This window comes from Medicago truncatula, chromosome 3 (genome assembly GCF_003473485.1).
Source record: "Medicago truncatula cultivar Jemalong A17 chromosome 3, MtrunA17r5.0-ANR, whole genome shotgun sequence".
Classification (NCBI taxonomy): Eukaryota; Viridiplantae; Streptophyta; class Magnoliopsida; order Fabales; family Fabaceae; genus Medicago; species Medicago truncatula.
The window spans coordinates 1,910,672-1,938,602 of NC_053044.1; the positions used below are offsets into that span (position 1 = coordinate 1,910,672).

The 27,931-nt window shown below is 33.0% G+C and overlaps 2 protein-coding genes across 2 annotated transcripts; one reads left to right on the forward strand and one right to left on the reverse strand.

Annotated features, from left to right (window-relative positions):
* Window positions 1-11,220: 11,220 nt before the first annotated feature.
* LOC25488497 (ankyrin repeat domain-containing protein 2B) lies at window positions 11,221-16,081 on the forward strand. The gene is made up of 9 exons (XM_013603368.2): window positions 11,221-11,353; window positions 11,499-11,552; window positions 12,267-12,412; window positions 13,322-13,534; window positions 13,616-13,764; window positions 13,872-14,043; window positions 14,896-14,988; window positions 15,493-15,632; window positions 15,767-16,081. The coding sequence occupies exons 2-9, from the start codon at window positions 11,519-11,521 to the stop codon at window positions 15,864-15,866; spliced, it is 1,047 nt and encodes a 348-aa protein (XP_013458822.1). The 5' UTR covers window positions 11,221-11,353; window positions 11,499-11,518; the 3' UTR covers window positions 15,867-16,081.
* A 10,682-nt stretch (window positions 16,082-26,763) lies between these two features.
* Window positions 26,764-27,909, reverse strand: LOC25488499 (F-box/kelch-repeat protein At3g23880). The gene is made up of 2 exons (XM_024777631.1): window positions 27,769-27,909; window positions 26,764-27,702 (listed from the first exon to the last, which is right to left on the reverse strand). The coding sequence occupies exons 1-2, from the start codon at window positions 27,907-27,909 to the stop codon at window positions 26,764-26,766; spliced, it is 1,080 nt and encodes a 359-aa protein (XP_024633399.1).
* Window positions 27,910-27,931: the final 22 nt, after the last annotated feature.

The window sequence follows — 27,931 nt, forward strand, 5'->3', positions numbered from 1 at the left end:
AACTAACTTTATATTTTATATTTATATTATTATGATTATTCGAATCAAAATAGAAGAATTGAAATGGATTGATGAATGATAGTTTTGATTCTCTATCACTCGTCAAAGCCCTTTTTTTGCAGCAGCTGGGTGCTGCTACTACGTCTTGTCTCTCACCGTCCGTGTGTTTGTGTGTGTTTTTTATTTTGGTATTTGTTATCTCTCTATCTATCTATCTAACCTCTTTGCTGTCTGTGCGCTATAATAATGCTTGTCTCTCATCTTTTTTTCCTTTTCTTTTTTCTCACAATTTTATATAAACAATATTTTTTTTTTGGCAGAATACCAAAAGAAAAAATGAAAAAAAAAAAAACCAAGAACAAGACTCTATGGGACATCAAGCCTCAACTCTTGTGGGACAACGTGCCAAAAAGTCACATCTAATCTTGAGGAGCGCCTGAGCTTGGTAAAAAGAATTGCGCAGTGGTTGCCCTCTCGAATCATGTTAAAAAAATGTTAGAAATATGCTCGTTTAACCCAAAAATATTCATCCACAAAGAGACGTATACATGTATATGAGAGTGATTTGGATCGTAAAGAAGACAGAGAACTTCTAAAGAATCTGTTACGCAAATAATATGTTGAATAGAGTTGTTGAATACCAACAACAAACCCCAGTAAACAATCAAATAATAATACCAAACTATGCTTGAACCAAAAAAAAATAAAAAATAAAAAATATGAAAGATAATGAAGACATTACATTATACATTCTTCCCTCGATAAAAAAAAAGTCATTACATTATACATATAAAAGTTAAAGTTCAAATTTCCTAACCCTTTCGTTCATTTCTGTGAGTTTATAATAGCAATTTTTATTTTGTTTGTCTAGCAAAATATTAAATTAGTTAGAGTTCAAATCCTCAACCATTGTCAAGTGCAACCCCCTCCTTTGTTACTTAATTCTAATTTAAATCGTAGTCGTAAATAGGAATTTCACAATCCTTTTATAGACGAACTGATTATAAATCTTATTATTCTATGAACTCGCTGCCGAGCAACTTTCTATCGGATTTGTTCGTGACGCGCTATTGAACTTCCACTCTATGGTTGTAATTATTTTGAATTCTTGTGTTGTATGAGCTTGTTAAACCAGACACGCGGTTAGAACAAGTTCAAATCACGAGTCTCAAATATGTTAGACCAAGATTTGATGAAAACAAAGCATATGAGAATAATTAGATACATTATGTGTATTTAAATGTGTAGGAAGTTCTAAGAAAATGATGATTTTCCTATGGATTGTTCTAAACTCTAGACCTTGATGAAAAGTTATGTGTCATAGATAAAGACGAGACTTTTGTATCAAGTTAAAGGTCAAGTTATGTGGAATGCAGGTCAATGCTTTGTGGTCAAAGCCGCTTTATCAAGTGTTAGCTAAAGACATGTCACTGATACAACAACTCTTTGCTCTTAAAGGAAACTTAGTTCCTGACTTATGTAACTCAGGAAAAATCATTAAAGTGCATCAATGATTGAAATGAATGTTTGATTCACTAACTACTCTTAATGAGAATATCACAACAATTACTCAGTAAACTAAAGACAAAATCTCTTCAGCAATGGTTATCATCTCACGTCTTCCATGTAATGGATTTGATTTGGCTGAAGAAACGTTACACAACACCCATATACAATATTGTGAATCATTCTATATTATTATCATATACATTGTCTGGAAAATAAGAAAATAAATACAGAGATATACACTCTCAAGTGTACTAAGCTCAAATGTTTACTGTTGTTATAGTTTGTGCAAACACAAGTTTATTTGTAATCCTCTTGTTTGAAGTTAGGAAGTGTTAGGAAGTCCTTTAAGTTGAGACCATGAAATTTAAGACGAGCTTGCTATAACAGGTTTTTGTAATTTGTTGATTATAGTGAAAAATCTCTCAGAATGCGAGAGGGCATAAAGTAGCTATAGTTCAGAGAATGAACTGGGATAACTACATTTGTGATTCTCTCTTCCCTTACCAAACTTTCTTCAATAGTATGTAGACCTGGAACGTGGTGGTGGTTGCTTGGCTTGTATGGCTTCCACCACCAAACCCACTAATGGGGTTTTGGTCACCAACGCCATCACGAATTGTTTTGTTCCACAAGAGTTTCTCGCTCTCGCCGCTTTGGTGATGTCTTGTTGGGTCGCTGGTGGTGTTAGTGGGTTGTCGGATCGTCTTGAAGTCGTCATTCTATTTGGGTTTGTGTTCGTGGGTTGTATCGCAACTTGCCTACACTGATTCAGAAGGGTTGTGTTTCTATTGTTCGATCGCAGCTGTTTTGTTTCATCTCTTCATCACCTATTGTTTTATTTCGTTGTTTTTCAAGCTTTTTTGTCTATTTTTTATCAGAGATTGGGGTGGTTTCGATTCTGACTTGTGGTTGGTTTCGTAAACTCGAAAGGGTATGTTGGTTCTTTTAACCCGAAAGGGTATGGTTAGCGAAGAACGCGTTGACCCATTTCTTGGTTCAATACGTGTTTAAGGTGACTGGTTGTGTTTGGTTCCTGCTCTATTTGATTCTTTGATGCTTCAGATATGTTGAGATCTGCAGGTCTCAAGGTGTCAGATGTGCCTCCCCTCTGTTACTGGTTTGTTTAAGTCATGTCATACTGTTATGTTTGAAAGAGCTTCATACTTGCTGACAAGATCAGGGAGTTGGTACGTGGATCCGGATTTCGTGTTGGCGGCCGATCCATTCGCCACTTTGAACCCTAATTTCTCTGTGCATATGTCACTCTTTTCCTTTTTTTTTTTTTTTGTAAATTTGGTTTCGCGCTTGTACGCGGGTTCGCCAGATTGCGTTTGAAACAAATGTTTGTTTGTTATGATTGATTTGGGTAGATTTGATTTATAACAATGTATTTTGGTTTGGATTGTACCTGAGTCAGGTTTAATGTCCCCCCAATCTCTTTATACGCCTTTTTTTTTTTAATATATTTTTCCTTTTTGTCTAAAAAAAATGACTAAATACTTTTTCTTGAATTTTTTTACATTTCATGTGTGTACCTAAGAATATTGATTTGTGATTGTGCCCATGAAAGATTTTCTCATACTCACTTAGAAAGAGCAAAATCGATCAACACTTAACATAACTAAAAATTCAATACACTCGTTAAACATGTCACGATGAACAATGAATATAGAGAGGAAAATGATTTTGATGTTATATGGAAGAGCACAAAGGTAATCTCCGCGGCTACACTTTAAAAAAGTTTTTATTTTATTTGTTTGGTGCAGGACCATGTGTAACGCCCTCTTTGAATTATTTGTTTTATTCGATTATTTTTAATGAGTTTAGAATATATTTAAATGATTATGTGATTTATTAAGTGGCTTATTTTAGTATTTAATAGAATAAGATTTGAAAATAAAATAAATATTGAGATGTGGAGCTGTTTTGGAATTTAGAGGAGTTTAGTGAAAATAGAGGAAATAAGAAAAATAAAATGAGGAGAGATATAAGAAGAAAACTATGTTTAGAAACTTTTTTTACGTGAAATTGCTTTTTGGAGAAAACGGGAGAAAACAAGAGAAGAGGAGAACCAAGAGAGAGAGAAGCCGCCGATCATTCATTCTAAGGTAAGGGTGGGACTAACATTCAATAATCTTAAGTCATCGATTCTGGAAATTGGATTTAACATGTTGTAGGTTTTAGTTTTTGAGAATTTGGGAATTAGGGTTAAAAGTGGTTAATTGATGATTTTCTAAAATAATGTTTTTGGGTCAAGTTTTATATGGTTTTGAGTCTCTTTTGATGTATATAAATGTTTAGACAAACTTTGGGATCAAATTTGGGCATATGGAAGTCAAAATTGGGATTTTTGGGTGAAAAATTGGTTTTTCCCGAGAGCTGCACAGTGACAGCATCTTCTGTTCCATGTTCTCCGGTCTTTTTCACACGTTTCCATTTTGAACTGGGTTTTGGTGTAAAAATGAAAGTCGTAGATAATTTAGTTATCTTTCCAATGGCTTTGGTTTGGAGTAAAAATGATTTTTGGTTTAGGAGTTATGATGAAATTACTCCAAGGAGGTCTTAGTGAATTTTCACGAATTTCAGCACAACTTTGTCCGAGTTTGAAATGAAAACTGGTATTGATTGGTACATAATTAGTCTTAGGTGTAAACAAGAAAGTTGTAGGTATGTATGTTAGCTTTCTAATGCCGTTGGTCTGACGTCAAAATAATTTATAGAACTTGCGTTATAGTTAAATTACTGAACGTAGGTCACAGTGAATAATTGATTATGATTGATGAATTAGTATATGTATGTATATGTTTGTGAATACGATATTGTCCATGATTAATGAAGTGTTATATGTATATATGATGTTTTAAGATGTTGATTACCATTTGATGTTGTTTATATTGTGATATAATTATATATGCATTACTTGAATTATATGTGAATAATTGAGACGTTGTTGACTTGCATTTGATATTATTATGTCATGCTGTTTTTGTATACTGTTGTGTCGCTGTTGTTATTTAACTAAGCTGCATGAGTCGGTCCAAGTTGATTAAGATGATGAAGTCCAAATTATTGGATTATATAAGATTAAGAAGTCGAGTCCATGCATTAGCATTTCAGCGATAGGGGCTTGATGCTCCGGAAGTATAATAATACTCAAATAGCGATTGGGGCTTGATGCTCCGGAAGTATAATAATACTCAAATAGCGATTGGGGCTTGATGCTCTGGAAGTATAATAATACTCAAATAGCGATAGGGGCTTGATGCTCCGTATTGGTACCACATGCATATAAGAGGTCTAAGTTGCATAATCGAGTTGGAGTCACATTTGTCGAGTCAAGGATGTTTAAGTTGATAAGTTGTGAAGTTGTAATTGTTTATACAAACTATGATTGAAGTGCTAAATGATATAGTACTATCTATAATGAATATTAAGATGATTTGATGTTGATTAAATATAATTGTTGAATTATATGCTTAATATTATTGTTTTGTGAAATCTCACCCCTTCTGCTTGGAAATGTTGCTCTTCGTATGAGTAACTTGCAGGTGATCGAGTTTCAGTTGCTGTTGTGAGTGGATTAGCTCTCATGTGTGTCTTTAGGTGCTCTGATACGTAACGGGATGGGAACTTTGTTATTACTTTTATATTCCTTACGTATTGTTTTTGAAGATTCATGACTATGTTTTTAGATTGGATTTTTATGAGACATTTATAAAGAGACCTTAGTGGCAAAGATTGTTTTTAGTTATTGAAGAAATTCCGCTGCAAAGTATTTAAGATTTTGTTATTGAATTTTAAAGGATAAATAGTTATTTATTCAGTTTATGATTTTAAGAAAAGAATGTGATATCCCGTTTATGTTGTTTACTCTGATAAATGTTTAGAAATTTTCATATTGGGAAAACGGGGTGTTACAATTGGTATCAGAGCAGGTCGGTCCGTCCAGCCAAGTAGTTGAGTAGAGTTGTGTCGATTAACATTGGTATTAATGTCTTTATGCTGTTTGATTGGTTGTTGTTGTGTTTCTAATTGATAGATATGTTTATTATGTGATCATGTTTGATTGACTAACTTTAATGTGGTTTATATGTTTTGTTTGAAGTTTCTATTTGGCTATATATAGTTTAAGATATTTAGGCAATGATTGAATTCTTTTCTTGTGTGTTTTGAATTTCGAGGACGAAATTCTTTTAAGGGGGGTAGAGTTGTAACGCCCTCTTTGAATTATTTGTTTTATTCGATTATTTTTAATGAGTTTAGAATATATTTAAATGATTATGTGATTTATTAAGTGGCTTATTTTAGTATTTAATAGAATAAGATTTGAAAATAAAATAAATATTGAGATGTGGAGCTGTTTTGGAATTTAGAGGAGTTTAGTGAAAATAGAGGAAATAAGAAAAATAAAATGAGGAGAGATATAAGAAGAAAACTATGTTTAGAAACTTTTTTTACGTGAAATTGCTTTTTGGAGAAAACGGGAGAAAACAAGAGAAGAGGAGAACCAAGAGAGAGAGAAGCCGCCGATCATTCATTCTAAGGTAAGGGTGGGACTAACATTCAATAATCTTAAGTCATCGATTCTGGAAATTGGATTTAACATGTTGTAGGTTTTAGTTTTTGAGAATTTGGGAATTAGGGTTAAAAGTGGTTAATTGATGATTTTCTAAAATAATGTTTTTGGGTCAAGTTTCATATGGTTTTGAGTCTCTTTTGATGTATATAAATGTTTAGACAAACTTTGGGATCAAATTTGGGCATATGGAAGTCAAAATTGGGATTTTTGGGTGAAAAATTGGTTTTTCCCGAGAGCTGCACAGTGACAGCATCTTCTGTTCCATGTTCTCCGGTCTTTTTCACACGTTTCCGTTTTGAACTGGGTTTTGGTGTAAAAATGAAAGTCGTAGATAATTTAGTTATCTTTCCAATGGCTTTGGTTTGGAGTAAAAATGATTTTTGGTTTAGGAGTTATGATGAAATTACTCCAAGGAGGTCTTAGTGAATTTTCACGAATTTCAGCACAACTTTGTCCGAGTTTGAAATGAAAACTGGTATTGATTGGTGCATAATTAGTCTTAGGTGTAAACAAGAAAGTTGTAGGTATGTATGTTAGCTTTCTAATGCCGTTGGTCTGACGTCAAAATAATTTATAGAACTTGCGTTATAGTTAAATTACTGAACGTAGGTCACAGTGAATAATTGATTATGATTGATGAATTAGTATATGTATGTATATGTTTGTGAATACGATATTGTCCATGATTAATGAAGTGTTATATGTATATATGATGTTTTAAGATGTTGATTACCATTTGATGTTGTTTATATTGTGATATAATTATATATGCATTACTTGAATTATATGTGAATAATTGAGACGTTGTTGACTTGCATTTGATATTATTATGTCATGCTGTTTTTGTATACTGTTGTGTCGCTGTTGTTATTTAACTAAGCTGCATGAGTCGGTCCAAGTTGATTAAGATGATGAAGTCCAAATTATTGGATTATATAAGATTAAGAAGTCGAGTCCATGCATTAGCATTTCAGCGATAGGGGCTTGATGCTCCGGAAGTATAATAATACTCAAATAGCGATTGGGGCTTGATGCTCCGGAAGTATAATAATACTCAAATAGCGATTGGGGCTTGATGCTCTGGAAGTATAATAATACTCAAATAGCGATAGGGGCTTGATGCTCCGTATTGGTACCACATGCATATAAGAGGTCTAAGTTGCATAATCGAGTTGGAGTCACATTTGTCGAGTCAAGGATGTTTAAGTTGATAAGTTGTGAAGTTGTAATTGTTTATACAAACTATGATTGAAGTGCTAAATGATATAGTACTATCTATAATGAATATTAAGATGATTTGATGTTGATTAAATATAATTGTTGAATTATATGCTTAATATTATTGTTTTGTGAAATCTCACCCCTTCTGCTTGGAAATGTTGCTCTTCGTATGAGTAACTTGCAGGTGATCGAGTTTCAGTTGCTGTTGTGAGTGGATTAGCTCTCATGTGTGTCTTTAGGTGCTCTGATACGTAACGGGATGGGAACTTTGTTATTACTTTTATATTCCTTACGTATTGTTTTTGAAGATTCATGACTATGTTTTTAGATTGGATTTTTATGAGACATTTATAAAGAGACCTTAGTGGCAAAGATTGTTTTTAGTTATTGAAGAAATTCCGCTGCAAAGTATTTAAGATTTTGTTATTGAATTTTAAAGGATAAATAGTTATTTATTCAGTTTATGATTTTAAGAAAAGAATGTGATATCCCGTTTATGTTGTTTACTCTGATAAATGTTTAGAAATTTTCATATTGGGAAAACGGGGTGTTACAATTGGTATCAGAGCAGGTCGGTCCGTCCAGCCAAGTAGTTGAGTAGAGTTGTGTCGAGTAACATTGGTATTAATGTCTTTATGCTGTTTGATTGGTTGTTGTTGTGTTTCTAATTGATAGATATGTTTATTATGTGATCATGTTTGATTGACTAACTTTAATGTGGTTTATATGTTTTGTTTGAAGTTTCTATTTGGCTATATATAGTTTAAGATATTTAGGCAATGATTGAATTCTTTTCTTGTGTGTTTTGAATTTCGAGGACGAAATTCTTTTAAGGGGGTAGAGTTGTAACGCCCTCTTTGAATTATTTGTTTTATTCGATTATTTTTAATGAGTTTAGAATATATTTAAATGATTATGTGATTTATTAAGTGGCTTATTTTAGTATTTAATAGAATAAGATTTGAAAATAAAATAAATATTGAGATGTGGAGCTGTTTTGGAATTTAGAGGAGTTTAGTGAAAATAGAGGAAATAAGAAAAATAAAATGAGGAGAGATATAAGAAGAAAACTATGTTTAGAAACTTTTTTTACGTGAAATTGCTTTTTGGAGAAAACGGGAGAAAACAAGAGAAGAGGAGAACCAAGAGAGAGAGAAGCCGCCGATCATTCATTCTAAGGTAAGGGTGGGACTAACATTCAATAATCTTAAGTCATCGATTCTGGAAATTGGATTTAACATGTTGTAGGTTTTAGTTTTTGAGAATTTGGGAATTAGGGTTAAAAGTGGTTAATTGATGATTTTCTAAAATAATGTTTTTGGGTCAAGTTTTATATGGTTTTGAGTCTCTTTTGATGTATATAAATGTTTAGACAAACTTTGGGATCAAATTTGGGCATATGGAAGTCAAAATTGGGATTTTTGGGTGAAAAATTGGTTTTTCCCGAGAGCTGCACAGTGACAGCATCTTCTGTTCCATGTTCTCCGGTCTTTTTCACACGTTTCCGTTTTGAACTGGGTTTTGGTGTAAAAATGAAAGTCGTAGATAATTTAGTTATCTTTCCAATGGCTTTGGTTTGGAGTAAAAATGATTTTTGGTTTAGGAGTTATGATGAAATTACTCCAAGGAGGTCTTAGTGAATTTTCACGAATTTCAGCACAACTTTGTCCGAGTTTGAAATGAAAACTGGTATTGATTGGTGCATAATTAGTCTTAGGTGTAAACAAGAAAGTTGTAGGTATGTATGTTAGCTTTCTAATGCCGTTGGTCTGACGTCAAAATAATTTATAGAACTTGCGTTATAGTTAAATTACTGAACGTAGGTCACAGTGAATAATTGATTATGATTGATGAATTAGTATATGTATGTATATGTTTGTGAATACGATATTGTCCATGATTAATGAAGTGTTATATGTATATATGATGTTTTAAGATGTTGATTACCATTTGATGTTGTTTATATTGTGATATAATTATATATGCATTACTTGAATTATATGTGAATAATTGAGACGTTGTTGACTTGCATTTGATATTATTATGTCATGCTGTTTTTGTATACTGTTGTGTCGCTGTTGTTATTTAACTAAGCTGCATGAGTCGGTCCAAGTTGATTAAGATGATGAAGTCCAAATTATTGGATTATATAAGATTAAGAAGTCGAGTCCATGCATTAGCATTTCAGCGATAGGGGCTTGATGCTCCGGAAGTATAATAATACTCAAATAGCGATTGGGGCTTGATGCTCCGGAAGTATAATAATACTCAAATAGCGATTGGGGCTTGATGCTCTGGAAGTATAATAATACTCAAATAGCGATAGGGGCTTGATGCTCCGTATTGGTACCACATGCATATAAGAGGTCTAAGTTGCATAATCGAGTTGGAGTCACATTTGTCGAGTCAAGGATGTTTAAGTTGATAAGTTGTGAAGTTGTAATTGTTTATACAAACTATGATTGAAGTGCTAAATGATATAGTACTATCTATAATGAATATTAAGATGATTTGATGTTGATTAAATATAATTGTTGAATTATATGCTTAATATTATTGTTTTGTGAAATCTCACCCCTTCTGCTTGGAAATGTTGCTCTTCGTATGAGTAACTTGCAGGTGATCGAGTTTCAGTTGCTGTTGTGAGTGGATTAGCTCTCATGTGTGTCTTTAGGTGCTCTGATACGTAACGGGATGGGAACTTTGTTATTACTTTTATATTCCTTACGTATTGTTTTTGAAGATTCATGACTATGTTTTTAGATTGGATTTTTATGAGACATTTATAAAGAGACCTTAGTGGCAAAGATTGTTTTTAGTTATTGAAGAAATTCCGCTGCAAAGTATTTAAGATTTTGTTATTGAATTTTAAAGGATAAATAGTTATTTATTCAGTTTATGATTTTAAGAAAAGAATGTGATATCCCGTTTATGTTGTTTACTCTGATAAATGTTTAGAAATTTTCATATTGGGAAAACGGGGTGTTACACCATGAACTTTTTTTTTTAATGAAACTTACTATGCAAGGTCATTTAGCCTGGATCGTTGGTGGACCCTTAAAATTAGAGATCATATTATAGGCTTCCTTCTCTTAAGAGACAAATTAAATACACATAAAATTTGGTCTTTGTTTGTTAAATCAATTAATCTAAACCAAAAAACTTACACTCGTCAAGTTTGTTACATACAGAGAGGTGTGAAAATATAGCTTGAATGACTACTACATGATTTTCAAATAAGGAATATACAAACAAAGACAATTAAATGTAATTTTAAAGAGATTTGGATGCAACCGGGTGTTTTGGGAGTATTTTCTTTTGTAAAGTTAGAGATATATTTACTACTTAAAAATTAACATGTTTTTGGAATTACTTATTATTCTTTAAAAAATATTAGTTATTTCATAAATTTTTAAAAAGTTAATTATCCATCCTTCAAAAAAAAAGTTAAATATCTAATAGTGTAAAAACTCTTTTATTAAAAAATGTATTGAAAATCAAATCATTTTAAAAATAAATTTAATTAATATACTCTCACATTATATAGAATTGAATTATAAATAGATATCCGAAGGAATATCTTTTTGAAATTTTTTAATAAAAATATAATAATTAAACTCTATAAAAACTTCAAATTAAAAATCGAGAATATCCATTAAAAAGGAATCTCTTTGAAAATTGGAAATAGATTTGTTACAATATTTATTTAAAATTACCATATGGTTTTATATCAAAATAAAATTACCGTGTGCATTGGAAAATGGGGAGATGAGAATTGAGGAGATATATGAAGATTACACACACCACATCGCGAGCCATTCATCACACTGAGCATATAGAATAGGATGAAGATTGATGGGGCCCACAAATACCACTTGTCATCTTCTGATTTGCATTATGAAAGACGGTGGGGACTTTTCCAACTCTCACAAGGGTTTTTCTTTTTCTTTTCTTTTTCCTTTTTCATATTTCTCTTAAACCAAAAACACTCTCACACTCTTCTTCCTTATCGCTCTTCTTCTTCTTCTTCTTCTTCAGATTCAGGTTTTCGTCTTCTTCACTCTTCTCCTTAATTACTCTTAATTTTGCTTAATTTTCATTTCTTACTCTAATTTTTGTTTTACTTATTCAATTTGAATCTGTAAAATTTATCGTCTAACCTAGAAATTGTTATTCGTTTTTTTTCCAGCTATCTAGGTTTCTTCGCTCATGGCTTCCAATTCTCAAAAGGATATTCCTTCTGGTATCTATCTATAATTCAATTCTATTCATGATGATGATATAGTTATTCTGTTATTGATTTTTTTTTTTTGTATTATCGGTTCAAAATTTGTGTTCTGATCTCAATAGAATCATCCTGATTATGTTTTTTTTTTCTTTTTTTTTTTGTATATTAAAATCAAAATTAGTAGATGAGTTTGATGTTTTTTTTCGGGTTATTACCTACCAAGCACAAACATCAGACAAGACATAAGACAAGACATAGACACTTATAATTATTTGAAAAAATTCACATAATTGAATGTAATCACATGTGTTATTGTTGTGTTGATGTCGGACACCTGACATGCCTTCGATCAGAAGTGTGTGTTATTGTCATGTTGGACACCAGACACGCCTTTGATCAAATGTGTCGGTCTTACATAGATTATTACATACTAGTATATTCCTATGTGAATTTTACTTATATGAATAACTTATTTATTTATTTATATAGACAATACAAAGAGCACTAATTTAGAATCCTATCCTTTACTTAGGGTGTACTGCACATAGCTACTTTTTTTTTTTTTTTAAATCCAGCAACACTTTATTAATTTTGCTGTAGTCTTTTGGAACTTCTGATATTTGTTTTTTTGAAATAGGAACTTCTGAAATTTGTTAATTTTGATACTTTTAGAACTTTTGGTATTTATTAATTTATGTGCTTTTTTCACACTTTTTGATATTTTCTTAGATGAGAAAGCTGGTTCAGCAGAGAATAAAAATACCAAAGATGAAGCATCCTCCAATGCAACTCCGGGACCTGGGACTGGTTTTCCACCTGGGACTGGTTTTCAAGCCAACCCTTTTGATTTCTCAGCAATGAGTGGTCTGCTCAATGTAAGCTATTTTCTCCTTTTGTTATTTGCATTATATGTTTGGGGTCTGCTGTCTTCACTGATAATTAACCCTGTTAATTGTTATTGATGTAAAGTATGTTTGTATGTACTTTTGTTTTTGTACATGCATGTTTTTAGAAGTCCTGGTCATGCATTAGATTTGGTCCATTTGCGATTTTGCAGCCTGTCATCGGACAATGATTCTGGGAATAGGTTTTATTAGGACAAAATTCTGAACTTTTTTCAGAGGTCTTCACACCCGTTGGCAAAAAGCGTTTTTCAAGATTGTAATCATTGTATACTGTTTTCTTCAAAGCTTTCCATATCATGATAGTGGAATCAGTCTTTTGTAGTTGCTGCCAATTTGGATCATGATAGTATTGTTCTTATGAGTGCTATCCTCGTGATAATCTTTTAAGGCTTGTATACAACTGAGATTTATTGAAGAGTTAGGTGAAGCATTTGAGGACTTTTGAACTCATAGTATGGTTGACCCAACTCTTTGTCTTTTCATTTTTCACTCACTAGGGAATGTCATTTGTCAGATGTAAACTCTGAATTACCAATGTATAATACTACTCCCTCCGTCCCATAATAACTGAGCCATTTGCAAAGAAATATTGTCCCAGAAAAATTGATCCATTTCACTTTACAATATTAATTACTTTTTTCCAATTATAACACTAATTAATACTACTTTCACCACTCCCAATTCAATATATTCTACTTTGCATTTATGATAAAGAAGAATGCACCAACAGTTGATAAGGGCACAAACCATTTTTCTCTTTTTCACTTATACACTTTTTCTTAATAAGTGTGAAATGAGCAAGGGCTCAGTTAAAATGGGACGGAGGGAGTACTTCATTACGTGGACAAAGATACTTAAAATGTCAATATTATGTCACAGGATCCAAGCATCAAGGAATTGGCTGAACAAATAGCAAAAGATCCATCATTCAATCAGATGGCTGAACAGCTTCAGAAAACTTTGCACGGAGGAGCACCACAGGATGGTCTCCCTAACTTTGATAATCAGCAGTATCTTTCATCCATGCAACAGGTCATGGCAAATCCTAATTTTATGACCATGGCCGAGCGCCTGGGTAATGCATTGATGCAGGTATTTATAAAATTTCTTTATTATGTTTGTTACACAAATCTACTGATTGTTAGATAAGAATGTATATGCTGTCTATCACAGGACCCATCGATGTCTTCCATGCTTGAAAGTTTTACCAATCCGTCCAATAAAGTTCAGCTTGAAGAGAGAATGGCACGCATCAAGGAAGATCCATCTTTGAAACATATTTTAGATGAGATAGAGAATGGCGGTCCTGCTGTAATGATGAGGTTTATATACCATTTTTAAAAAATTCATATTTTATGGTTTCGGCATTTCTACCATAATTTGTTATGTAAATTGGCAAATAGTTTCTGAAAAAATTCTTTTCATCTAGATACTGGAATGATGAGGAGGTTTTGAAGAAGTTGGGACTAGCCATGGGCATTCCTCCAACTTCTGGAGATGCAGCTGCTTCTTCTGAAAATTCTGGGCCAGATGAAACAGAAGATGTGGGCACTGAAGATGAATCAATCGTTCATCATACTGCTAGTGTTGGTGACATTGAGGTATGGCATATTGACTTTTTACAATATGGTTGAAGTCATTTAATGAAACTGAAAGACAAATTTGTAGTTGTGCTTGGGCATGAAACTTTTTTTGGGTAGAAGGTGCAGATGTGTTTAGGTTAAGTTCACAGCTGAATTTAGAGATGAAAATAGGCTTTGAGTGTAATTAATTGTCTCGCAGTTGGAATTGAAACCGAGTTTCTGCATGAATTGTTTAAGGTAATGTCAAAATGAATCACAATCAAGTATTAGTTATTAGTTTTTAATAAATTTGGCTGTTTCAAAAAAAAAAAAAAAGTTATTAGTTTTCGAACTATCATTCTATAAGCTTTTGGAAGCTTCATATTGATATTGGGATCCCTTGGAAAAATATATCAGTTTAGCTTCTAGAGTATGTGTTTCCTCTTACATATTTGTTGCGTTACATATTTCCTCTTGAGAAAAATATAATTCTTATTAGTTTGATCTGAGCTCTTCTATTCCAAACAACTCCTTGGTTTGAAAATGATTCCATGCATAAGTATTATAGTAATATAGTCCACTAGGTTGGTACCTTAAAGAAATAAAACACCTGCTGCAGAAGTTTTTTTTGCCCTAAAATTAGAACACAACGTTACTGAGTTTTTTGAATTGTGTATGCCCTTGTGTAAAGGTTGCATGCTTTGTTTTATTTGTTTACTTCGAAGGAAAGAATTTAACAGAATTATATTGTTCCTTTCTTTAGTATTGGTTTTCTTTTTATTGCTTCAACTATTCAGTTATCCTGTTGTGAAGTTCCACCATTGTATTATTTATTTATCGGTACGATTTCAAGAAATTCACGAGAGCTAAGTATTTACACCAATCAATTAGGGATTGAAAGCTGCGCTAGCCTCTGGTGCTGATAAGGATGAAGAAGATTCAGAGGGAAGAACTGCTTTACATTTTGCTTGTGGTTACGGCGAGGTATGCTAATATTCAGAGAAATATTTTCTCATCTTTATGACGTATGCTTCCTTGTTTCTTAGAATTTATGTATTTGTTGTTGGCTAGTACCTTCATTTAGAACCATCGTGTAAAGCAAATGAAGAATGTAACGAGGCTCTGGATGTTTTGTGAAAATGCTATAGCATTGTGATTTTTTTCCACCACAGTGAACTCAGACAGTATTCATAATGCTTGGTTGTAAACATGTAATAGTTTGAGTTTCAATTTCTAAATCATTGCCGACTCAGTGATGACACTACTGGGAACAAATGTGCTATGCTCATTTGGAATTAGAATATTAGATTCTAGCCTGGTTCTTGTATATATATGGCTGAACTTGCTAGCTCCATTTAGCCCTCTCCTCCTTCTAGGGAGGGCTTGTTAGAAGCGAAATGATGCTTAAAGAATTAGAATTTTACGATTCTAGTTTGGTTCTTCCAAATTTCGATGTATGGATTAAAATATGCTCCTGATATATTCCAGGTGAAGTGTGCGCAAGCTCTCCTTGAGGCTGGAGCAAAAGTAGATGCTTTGGATAAGAACAAGAACACAGCTCTTCATTATGCAGCAGGTTATGGCAGGAAAGAATGTGTGGCCTTGCTCCTTGAAAACGGTGCTGCAGTGTAAGTAGTCTTTTTTAGCTTGTGCTTTGAAAGTCCTCAACTGTTCATGCCAATTTCTTCCTACATCTTGTTGTAGTGATCTGTGGTTTATTTAATTGTACATTGTGTTTTGACGTTTTTTGTTTAATTTGCAGTACTCTGCAAAATATGGATGGGAAAACTCCTATAGATGTTGCGAAGCTAAACAATCAAGATGATGTCCTCCAGCTTCTTGAGAAAGATGTTTTCCTGTAATTGCAAGGCATGCATGATGGATGCAATGCCGTCGCCAAAAAGAAAATGGAAAATTGAGGGGAAAAAACAAAAGCATGATATGGTGACTTTTGATTTCTTCCCATCGTTGCGTTAAAACTAAATTAGTCCCCATAAAATTTGTTATTTATAACTTGTAATGCATTTGTTTGTTACACTGCGTGATTATCAAGATTAGCACCGTAATGGTTTCATTTCGTTGATACAGTTTTACATTCACTAAATTGTTGTCGCAAAATTCTCTTTTGGCTGGTTTCATGTTTATCTAATAATGAGATCCAGATCTGTTGGGAAAAGATATTTTGGGTTGGCTCCGTTTACTTCATTTAGGACCTTGGATAGAAGACATGTGGTAAACAAATAATTAAGGGCTGATATTTTAAATTAAAAAATTAACATATTTTTAATAAAATCAAAAATAAATATATTCTCTTCCTCTTACGACCGAGAAAGCCTGCCTCTCCTTCCACCGCTGCCAACCTCTCTATTGCCACTGCTCTTCATCATTCGCAGCGACGTCCCCTTTTCTCATTGTTGTCTCGCTGCTCAACCTCAATTGTTATGGGTTAAGTATTAATGATATTCAACTGCAATTTTCGTTATAGGTCAAGAATCAAGATGAAGAACCTATTTTTGCTTCAAGTGATTTCTTCTCCAACAAAAGAAATGGTATTTGTGCGGTTAAAAATGGATATGGATCTGATTTGAATAGTTCAATTGGAATTAGTGATTTGATTTTCAATTTATGTAATTGGGAATCTTAGGTTAATTTTAAACATGGTTCAGTTTTGAATTAGGCAGAGGGTATTTGACTTTGAATATGGCGAGGGAGGCGGTGGGAGGAGGTTGACAGCCGTAAGTGGAGGTGGGATAAGAGGAGTGAACGTAAAAGGGAAGATGAAGGTATTTTTTTTCTCTTTTTCTTTGTATCAAACCAATGTTAATTTTTAAACTTGAAATCTCAGCCCTTAAATGTGTGTTTGCCACGTGTCTTCCATCTAAGGTCCTAAATGGAATAAATTGAGCATTGCTTAAATAGAGCATATCTGAACTCGTCCTAAGCAGGATACAAGCTTCGAAGAAGATTTTGATGCACAATTGTTTAATTTTTAATTAACCAAAAGATTATGGAGGCATCCAGAAGAACCAATCATTGCAGTTAACAAAATTTAGAATTTCTTGATACTCGCCGTTTATTTTCCACAACCATCTTATAATAAAATTTATTTCTTAGAAGAATACTCCTTTTATATCTAAAAACATCACCCTCCATTCTCCGCACCACCATTAGTTTTGCACACAAACAGTATATATCTATTCTCAGTGACGGACTTAAAAATTTTAATTTGAGTGGGCAACATCTGACAACATTACACGAAAAAAATAAAAAAAAATTTAAGTTTAATTAAAATATAGGAAAATGATTTTCTGAAATTTAGGACCGGCTCTGAAATTATGTGATATTTGAGATTAAGATTTCCATCTCATGTTTTTTTTGTCGTTGATTAAGAGACTTATTTATTTTTTATTTATTTGTTTACTCATACCGATTTTTTTGTTGTCATTGATTAAGTATCATATTATTCGCAAGCAAATTCATAATATAATATACTCTCTCCGTTTCTAAATATAAGTAAAATTTATTTTTTAAGTTCATTCATTTAATGATGTATGTGGTCCATATTATGAATCACATACATCATTAAATGAATAAACCTAAAAAGTCAATTCTGCTTTTATTTAAAAACGGAAGGAGTAAGAAAATATGAAAGTCACTGCAAAAACATACTCCAAAGTTTGAGATAAATGTCATTTCGAAAGCATGAACACCACATGTGTTTGTAAGTTGATTCTTCACAAATAAAATTATTCAATAATTTTTTTGGCTTAATTGCACCTTTCCCCCCTATCTTTTGCCAATTATGCGATTTTGCACCCTATCTTTTTCCCCTTTCTGGTTTGAAGGCCCCCATGTATTTTAGTGATGATGTGCCTGATTTTAATCTGATGTGCATGCAATGTAATATGAAAAACCTAAAAATCCAAAACACAATGTAATATGAAAAACCTAAAATTCAAATTGCAAGCTTTCATGACAAAAGGTGGAGGATAATCGCAAGCTTCTTTCTATCATAGTAGTGTTAGTAAAGCAGCTAGAGTTCCTGTTTTTATCAGAGACCACACCCAAAGTTCCTGTATCTCAAATATGTTGGAATTGTGAGAAATGAACTAAAGCTTGAGCCAGTTCAGAGGATCATGATTAAAGAAAAAAAAAAACAGTAGAGATGAAGTCCAAGGAATTAATTCCAAATATTTTTTGAGGTCGTACAGTCACGAATATACAATGAAGAAGAATAAAGTTTTTTTTTTTTTTAAATTTCCGAAAAATCATTTTTTGTTTTTTAAAATTATCATTTACACACATGTCAAAAATTAAATGAAGACACATCATCAAAATCAGACACATCATCACTAAAACATATGGGGGCCCTTCAAACCAGAAAAGGGGAAAAGGATAGGGTGCAAAACCACTCGTTTAAAAATATGGGGTGCAAAATCGCACAATTGGCAAAAGATAGGGAGGAAAATGCAATTAAACCTAATTTTTTATAGGGGCAACACATAATTTTTAACGAGGGCAACACTTAATTTTTAATGGAGATAAACCTAAAAATATCTAATAACATACTATGAAAATAATAAGTTAGTGGGGGCAGTTGCCCCAGTAACACCAACATTGATCCTATTCTACCCGTTTTTTTTTTTTTTTTTTTACCAAGTTACATTTTTCTCTCTTTACCTCTTGCAATATCCTCATATGTAATTGTTGATGTTCAACAATCATCATATCATGTTATTCTTTGACTGAATTATTAAATCATTAGGAGAAGTCAATACATAAGTTCCAACAACTAAAGTAACAACCTTTGCTTCATTACCAACTCGTAGATTGACTTTACCTTTTGCCAATGCTCTACTCCCGAATTCCTGCATATTAGTTAGTACAAATGCGAGAACCACATTTAGTATCTAATACCCATGATATAGAAATAGATAAATTAATTTCTATAAGAATAATACTTGAAGAAAAAGGCATAGTTCCATTCTTTATATGCAAACATAATATATGCGGGTAAATCATACATCATATAGAATATGCAAAGAATTACAACATTTTATAATCTCTGCAACCAAAATCAGAATTGTCCAAGACAAACTTGGCATCAATAAAAAAAGGCATATTCTACAATAATAAACACATTTAACTGGTTGATAAATAAAAAAATAACATTTAATTTATCATATTTTGTTGTCATCACGGGTACATGCTCCCAAGCTGCTATATCCGTTTCAAAACTTGCTCACTTTTATTACCGTATCAAAATGGCCTGCCACAATCGAAGACCGTAGTTGCCATCCTTTTACTACGTTCGATGAATCCTATTGACACAGGCCGGGTGTCGTGGACTACGGAAAACACATCAAGTGAGTCTTTTGCAGCCTTTGTCCAAGGTCACAATAACAAGAAACAAATAAGTCACAAGTTATGCCTTGTGACTCAAACCTCTTACAAGCAACTCCAGTTCTTCTCTTCTGTTCAAATTTGATTTTCCCCTTTTCTCAACAATGATTTGTTCTTCAACTACTCAAATTCTCCTAAATCCATTTTCCCAATGTTCCTATTATTTCTCTAGTCCATTAATGAGTATACAATTTACTGTCCATTAATGAGTATACGATTTACTCGTAAAGCTTTGGAAACAAATGAAAAGTATGCTGCATAACACAAATGATTTTCTCTGTTGCATTCAACCATTCTGGTTCTACCATTAATTAGCAATTTCGGCACATAATAAGCACTACTTAAATGATTAGAGTACTACTAATTATGTGCTGAAATTGTGTTTTTACCTTATATTTCAGCACATAATTACTAAAACTTATGCGGCGATATTTGAGGCACAAAGGTGTTTTGGTATTGGTATGTGCAATCGGAATTCTAGAGGCCATTTCTTAAAGGCAGCAACATTTTAGCATGAAGGCAGCCCCCCTCCTCAAGAAGCGGAAGCAATAGGACTACGTGATGCTATTTCTTGGCTTGGTAGATTAGGCTTATAGAACTAGATTGTAAGCTAGTGGTTGATAGCATAGTTGATAGGAATATGAATCAATCGGAGTTTGGTAGTATTATATCCGATTGTCAAGCTCTTTTACAATAACATCCAAACTTTAAAATAAGTTTTGCTAGGAGAAATGCTAATTATGTCACTCATACTTTAGCAGGGGCGTCAAGATTACATGCTCGTCACCAACAGTTTGATTTGATTCCATCTTGTATTGAGACTCTTTTGAGAAAGGAAATAATATGAGATTTTGATTGTAAAAAAAAAAAAGAAAAAAAGAAACAAAGTTAAGGGAACCAACTAGCTATGTTTCATATCCATTAGGAAAGGGGCACCTAAGCTCTAATTAAATTTGCACAATATACTAAATTTGTTTATCAATTTGTTTTAAAATAGGAAAAGGAAACAATTTGTTTCATATCTATTAGGTTCCAATGCCCTTATGGAAGGGCGAGGCAATTACAGTTGTTTGCATCAGAAATTTCTGTCAAAAATAGTGAAACAATTTCAGTTGTAACCAACATATTCAGTCTAAACAGCAGCATGTTATATACTACGAGGAGACATCATGTACCTGGAACAAAATGTACATTGAAACTCTAAACAAGGCATTAATTAAATCTGGAACAAAATGTACCTGGCTACCTTAAACTCTGAGGGATTCTTTTGCTAACAAACATACTAATAACCATATAAGTTTATATTAGTTAGAATATCTAACCTCAAACCATCTAAAGCAATCGATACTTTTGAACTATATAAAGTGAAATGCATGATGGGAGAACAAAAACCTCTAACAAACAAATAAAGGAAAATAACCAATTTCTCATGCTACATATTCAAATGAACATTAATTGACAATGATCCTTTGAAGCAACCAAAACAAATATATAGGTTCTGGCGTACTCTCATGCTCAAGTGACATAGAAGATACCACATTCTAGCATTAAGAACAAGGTGATATCAAACTCTCAACACATACATCACACGTGTATACGTACTTAGTAGACTTATAAGTACCATTTCTAGAATTGTAAAAAATCAACTTCCGTGTCCCTCCCTCTATACACTTCAACAACACCATATGTACTACTTTGATATTGGCATAAGATCTAGGAAGATCTTGCATGTAAGAAATAGTGAACAATTTAGTCCAGGAGTCTTTATTTCCATGTTCCATCATAACCCAAACATCATGATCAATAACCATGCATAAACAATCCCTTAACACGCTAATGTGCAAAAGAATATATCCATCTACCGCTCCATAATCAGGAGGCATCTAAACTACTTTATATGTTTCCTCCCCCAAATGAAGAGAAACGATACAATGTTGAAGTTTGTTATCATAGTCTTTAACAACCAACCAATTAATCGTACCACTTACACATTTTCCCACTACTTGCCAAGAATTAAAACCAAAGGGGAATTTTTGAATGCTTTTCCAAGAATTGGTGTCCAAAGTATGAACCTTCACTTCATGGTTGTCAACAAAATTACCATGTTGTCCTTGTAAAACAACCACCACCTTGTAATTATCAGTAATAGGATCATGGATGAAGCCATATAGCTGCACATAATGAGTTAGTGGTATTCTAAGAGGGGACAATTCCTTGAATTTTCGAATGGAAGGATTCCACAATCGAAAGCTAAGGACGGCCTTATAATCCTTTGCAAGAAAACAAAGGATGCCATTGCACGAGCCAGCAAAGAAAATATCATGGTTTAAAGGAAACTCGAGCTGTGCGATGGGGTTAGCGGTAACTTTGGCGAAAATTGAGTCAAGTGAGTAAGACTTAATCCAAACATACTTGTTGGTGTTGGCGTAGTAGGCTAAGGTGTGGATGAGGCTCACAGTTGATACACGAAGTTGTTTTTTAGCGAATTTGGGGTCAGAGATTAGAGAATTCTATGACTTGCAAACGCACCGGAATCTCACAAGGAGCTTCACGGATAGCCTACAGAGGATTTCTGGAATGAGATCGAAAGGAAGAGTGGGAAGTGACGGTGATGATAGGGTTCTGCCGATTGTTTCATAAATAACTGATGGAGAAGAAACGACGTCAACCTGTTGGTGATTGCTCTCGCTATCCATGATAGCAGCGAAGTGTGAGTAGCACCGATTGGTGAGAAAGAGAAGAAAAAGAGAGAAAAGTGAAGGGTTAGATAAGCAGAAACGATTAGGGTTTCTGGTGCTTTTTGTGTGAAAGATGTAAGGGTGGCTCTTTGACTTATATTTTACTAAACAAAGCTGAAATACTATTTTGACCCCTTAACTATTTTTGTTGGTGAATGATCTCTTAACTATTTTTTTACCTAATAAAGAGAAGTAGTTTTTTTCTTAACTGGTTTTTCTGTATTTAATTTTTTTTTTTTGGGTTTGTGTGAAGAAGTTTGATGATGAAGATGAAGGAGAGAGGGAAGAAGATTAAAAAATGTAAAACTAATTATTTGTGGGTGGTTCATGGATTTCAATTTTGACAAAAAGATTAATTGGTTATAATTAACAAAATTTAATTAGGTTTTTGGTGGATCGCCTATAATGTATATTGTCGGAAGGGGTCTTACTTGAATAACAATGATATAATTAAGAGACTCGGACGAAAAATTAGGTAAAAGACCAAAGTGAAACTAAATAAAAAGTTAAAGGACTAGAAGAATAATTTAACCTACTAAATACCTTTGATTTTTTTAATCATTCTAGAGTTAAATAAGATATTTTTAGTTATTCTCTCAAAAAAATAAGATCTTTTAACGGACACCGAAATTTGATAATTTTTTAGAGACGAAAAATTTATTTGTCTAACATTAATATATTTGATTTTGTTTTACTATGCCCTTTGATTTTTGATCCGTTTGAGTCCCTTAAGTTCATCTTATTATAGAAATTATTCCCTTCCATCATTTTTAATAAAATTGTTAACTCATATTCTTCCCACCTATTCATCTTTTCCCCATACCACAACATTAAACAAGGCTAAAAAAACACAGAATAAAACCAAGAATATCTCATATTATTCCATTTTTTATTCATCTTCTTCCCTTTTCTCCCCTCTTATTCTTCTTCTTAATCTTCATAATGAATAGTAAACAAACCCCATACTCATCATACAAACATTTTCATCATCATCATCATCATCATAAACCTTCACGAAAGAACCAGAAAAAAAAAAAATCGATTTCTATCACACCCACAACACAACATTCTCATTTCTTAATCAATCTCAAAAACTTCAATCAAACCAAACCTTAAAAAACAAATCTTTAAAGAGAAAGACTTCGTTAATAAACAAAACATTCTCATTTCCAAAATATCCTTGATCTTCTTCCCCAATAAAATCTTGTTTAGAAGAAGAAAAGGCTTCCATAATCAAAGAGAAAAGGTTAGAGAGATGAGTTTGAAAAAATATCAATTTTAGCTGAGTTAGATTGATAAAGAAAGGGATTGAGTTCGATTGTGCTGGAAGGAATGGATTGAGTTGTGATTGGGTTTTAGAGAGAGAAACAAGGGATTGAGCTGCAATTTTTGTATGAAATCACAGAGAGTTGCGATTGAGATTGGACGAGACACAATTGGGTTTGCCACTGTTGCCATTGGAGAGACCTTCGATTTGGTTCAAAGGAAAGAAGGAATGGATTTGAGATAGAGAGAAGGGGTTCCGAAGGGAGAGAAAGGGTGTTGCGAGAGAAAAAAACTTCTGAGATAAAGGAAGGAAAAGAGTCAGAGAGAGAGAGAGAGTTTTTTTTTTTTTTTGTAAAGGTTGATGAAGGTGAATTTGAAGATGATGAAGAAGATGAAGATATGGAAAAAAAAAACATTAGGTGATCATAGTGCACTATTACGTACTTACAGTAGACCTCGAATATAAAATTATTTATATTTTGACAAATAGGTCAAACGATTAAGATTAAAAAATTAAAGAGGTTTATGGTGGAGCACCTATAATGTTAGTCCACCAACGACATTTGGTGCTAACCTCTTGATGGAAGGGACTAAAATGTGTAATAGAGATGAACTTAAGGGACTCAAATGAACCAAAATTAATTATAGCACCAAAGTGATACAAAAAAAAAGTTAAGGGAAAAAAAATAATTTAACCTACTTTTTTTTTTTTTAAATAGAAGAGGTGAAGTCTATTTAGTTATAAAAAAGTTAGACTATAATGTTTTTTTGAATAAGCTAAAATGAGATATAGTAACACAAAGCACAAAGTCCTTCAAGCACAAAAAGTGCCAGAAAAGACTCTGGAACATTAATAACAGTTACATCAAAATCCTTAGAAAACAGAATGAAACAAAAACAAAAAACAAGTTGGGCACTAAAACAAGCCAGACGCATTAAGGGATTAAACCAACAAAAGTGATAGTCAAAAGCGAAGGTAGTATATTTCGCTTCTGACCACCTGTTTACCTTGATTTTTGGTAAACGACCGTTGGTTTAAAAATAGTTACTTGCAAGATCAACCAGTAAATCTTAGGACATAGTGTGTTTGTTATTTTTCCAAAAAACGATGAATGTTCTCGATGTTTGTTATTGCAGAATATGAATGTAACCGTCGAATTCAACAAGAAAAGTGCTTGAAAAAAACAAGTAAATTGCAAGGAATTTAAAAGAATAAACTTAAATTGCATAAATTGAATGTAAGTTGGTACACAGATTCATATATTGTGACTTGTTACTCGTTTCTCTCTGAATACTTGAGTGTAAGTTTTATATATGATTGAATTGTGACCTATTTTTCCTATGAAAAACTACTATTTATACTAAGTAACTACCTACATGAAACATCTGTCAAAAAAAAAAAAAAAAACTACCTACATGAAACGGTCGAACGTAACAGCTAATAACTACTATAGACATATTTGAATTTCAAACAATGTCTTTCAACAATACCCGCTGCTCAACTCCTCAATCTGGCACCAACTTCTCTTCAACTCCTACTTGCTTGTCGAACCAATCACCATAAAGACAACAAATCTCTTTAAGCATATAAATTCGTCCGGCCTGGTGAATCGAACTCTTTAAATTCTCTTCAGAACCTAAATCAAACTTCATTGACTGCATCTATTGTAGCCTGTCGAAAATACATGCTAACACCACCAACATGGATGTTTTAATCCTCACAAAAAAAAAAAAAAATTGTTTTTGATCCTTAATTGCCACTTTATGTTCATGTGAATGTCAAGATTATAACACTTTTATATTCAGACAGAACATCGTGTACTTAGCCGATTAAAAATTCTATGCTACCAAGAAATTCAAAAGATTTTTGAACATAATATTCATGAAAATGAAGGATGGTTGCTCAACAAAGGACCACAATGAAAATTGACATCATGTCCTGAACTAGTGCCTTCAACTTGGAATTCCGTTATAGAAATGCAAAAAGTTATACATATACTTTTTTTTTTCCCATGGAGGTGGCATGGTAATGTGTTAGTACACCATTTTTTTTTTCTTTGACAAGAACTAATGGTATATGAAAACATAAAATATGCAAAGAATTCCAACATATTATGATCTGCAGCAACCAACATCAGAATTGTCCAATGCAAACTTGGCATCAATAAAAAAAAAAATTCTACAATAACAAACATATTTAATTTGTTGTTAGAATAAAAAAAAACATTTAATTTATCATCACGGGTATCAAAAGTTGTTCATTTTTATTACCGTATGAAAATGGCCTGCCACAAATCGAAGACCGTAGTTACCATCCTTTTACTACGTTTGATGAAACCTATATTGACCTAGGCCAGGTAACATGGACTACGGAAAACACATCAAGCGAGTCTTTTGCAGTCTTTAGTTGTAAATGAGTATACAATTTACTTGTAACGCTAATTTGGAAATGAATGAAAAGTATGCTGCATAACAAAAATGATTTGCCCCTGTTGCATTCAACCATTCTGGTTATACCATTAATTAGTAATTTCGGCACATATAATAAGCACTACATACATGATTAGAGTACATACTAATATGCTAAAATTATGTTTTTGCCTATATTTTAGCACCTAATTACTAAAACTTAGTTTCAGAAACAAAGTAAGGGAACCAACAAGGTATAATAACCTGGAAAGCTATGTTCCCTATCCCTTAGGAAATGGGCACCTAAACTCTAAACTTGCACAATATCCTAAATTTTCTATCAATTTGTGTTAAAATAGAGAAAGGAAACAATCTGTTTCATATGTAAGGGCGAGGCATAGATCAATTTGTTTTATTTCAATTAGGTTCTGGTTATAATGAGTAAGATAACCCAAATCCAACTTTTCTATATCCAAAATTTCTTTGTCAAAAACAGTGAAACAATTTCAGTTGTAACGAACATATTCAATCTAAACAGCATCATGATATTCAATCTGGAACAGAATGTACCTGGATTATATATTAACTCTGAGGGATTCATTTTCTATCTCAACGATCACAATGATCAGGGGCATGATAAAATATGATTTGTTTGCTATACAATGTATTGTGAAAATTTGATGCAAACATTATGAAATTCGGGCAGCTCAAAGTAGTCATTCTAACCATCTAAAGCAATGGATGCTTTTGTACCATATAAAATGAAATGCTTGATGAGAGAACAAAAACCTCTAACAAATAAATAAAAATAACCAATTTCTCAGGCTACATATTCAAATCAACATTACTTGACAATGATCCTTAAAGTAACCAATAATGAGAACAAGTAGAAAATCAATATTTTAAACAGAAATTAACATAGAACCACTTCTACATTCTAGCATTAAAAACAAGGTGATATCAAACTCTCAACGCAGACTTCACATCTGAATTCAAACTCAGTAAACTTATAAGTACCATCTCTAGAATTATAAAAAATCAATTTCCATGTATATCCGTTTGTAGAATCTAACAACACTTGGCCATCCTCAAAAATATGTAGTACTTTGATAATGCCATAATATGTAGGAAGATCAGGTATGTGAGAAATAGTGAACAATTTAGACCAGGATTCTTTATTTTTATATTCCTTCATAACCCAAACATCATAACCAAAAACCATGCACAAACAATCCCTCAACACACCCAACTGCGAATGCAACTGCGAATGCAAAGTAGATGCATCTACCTCCCTAGGCAGCAAAACTTCTTTATAAGTTTCGCTTCCCAAATCTAGAGAAAAAATTTGGATCTTGTTATCATACTCTTTAGCAACCAACCAATTGAGCGTGCCACTAACAAATTTTCCCGAAATTTGCAAAGCAACGCAACCAAAAGGGATATTTTGAATGCTTTTCCAACAATTGGTGCCCAAAGTATGAACCTTCACTTCATGGTTGTCAACAAAATTACCATGTCCTCGTAAAACAACCACCATCTTGTAATTATTAGTAATAGGATCATGGCTGAAGCCATACAGAAACAAATAATGAGTATGTGGCTGTTGTAGAGGGAGCAATTCCTTGAATTTTCTAATGGAAGGATTCCACAATTGAAAGCGAACGAAGCCTTTGTGACAATCCTCTTCAAAGAAACAGAGAATGCCATTGCAAGAGCCAACAAAGTAAACATTTAAAGGAAACTGGAGCTCGGAGATGGGGTTAGTGGTAACATTGGTGAAAACAGAGTCGAGTGGGTACGACTTGAGAACATACTTATCCGAGGAGACGGTTAAGGTGTGGACGAGGCTTGCAGTTGATAGTTGGAAGTGTTTCTTAGTGAACTTGAGGTCAGAAATTAGAGAATTCTATGACTTGCAAACGCACCGGAATCTCAGGAGGAGTTTCACCGATAGCCTAGAGAGGATTTCTGGAATGAGATCAAAAGGAAGAGTGGGAAGTGACAGTGTTGTTAGGGTTCTGACGATTGTTTCATCAACAAGTGATTGAGAAGAAACGACGTCGTGTTGGTGGTTGCTCTCGCTATCCATGTTAGTAGCACCGATCGGTGAG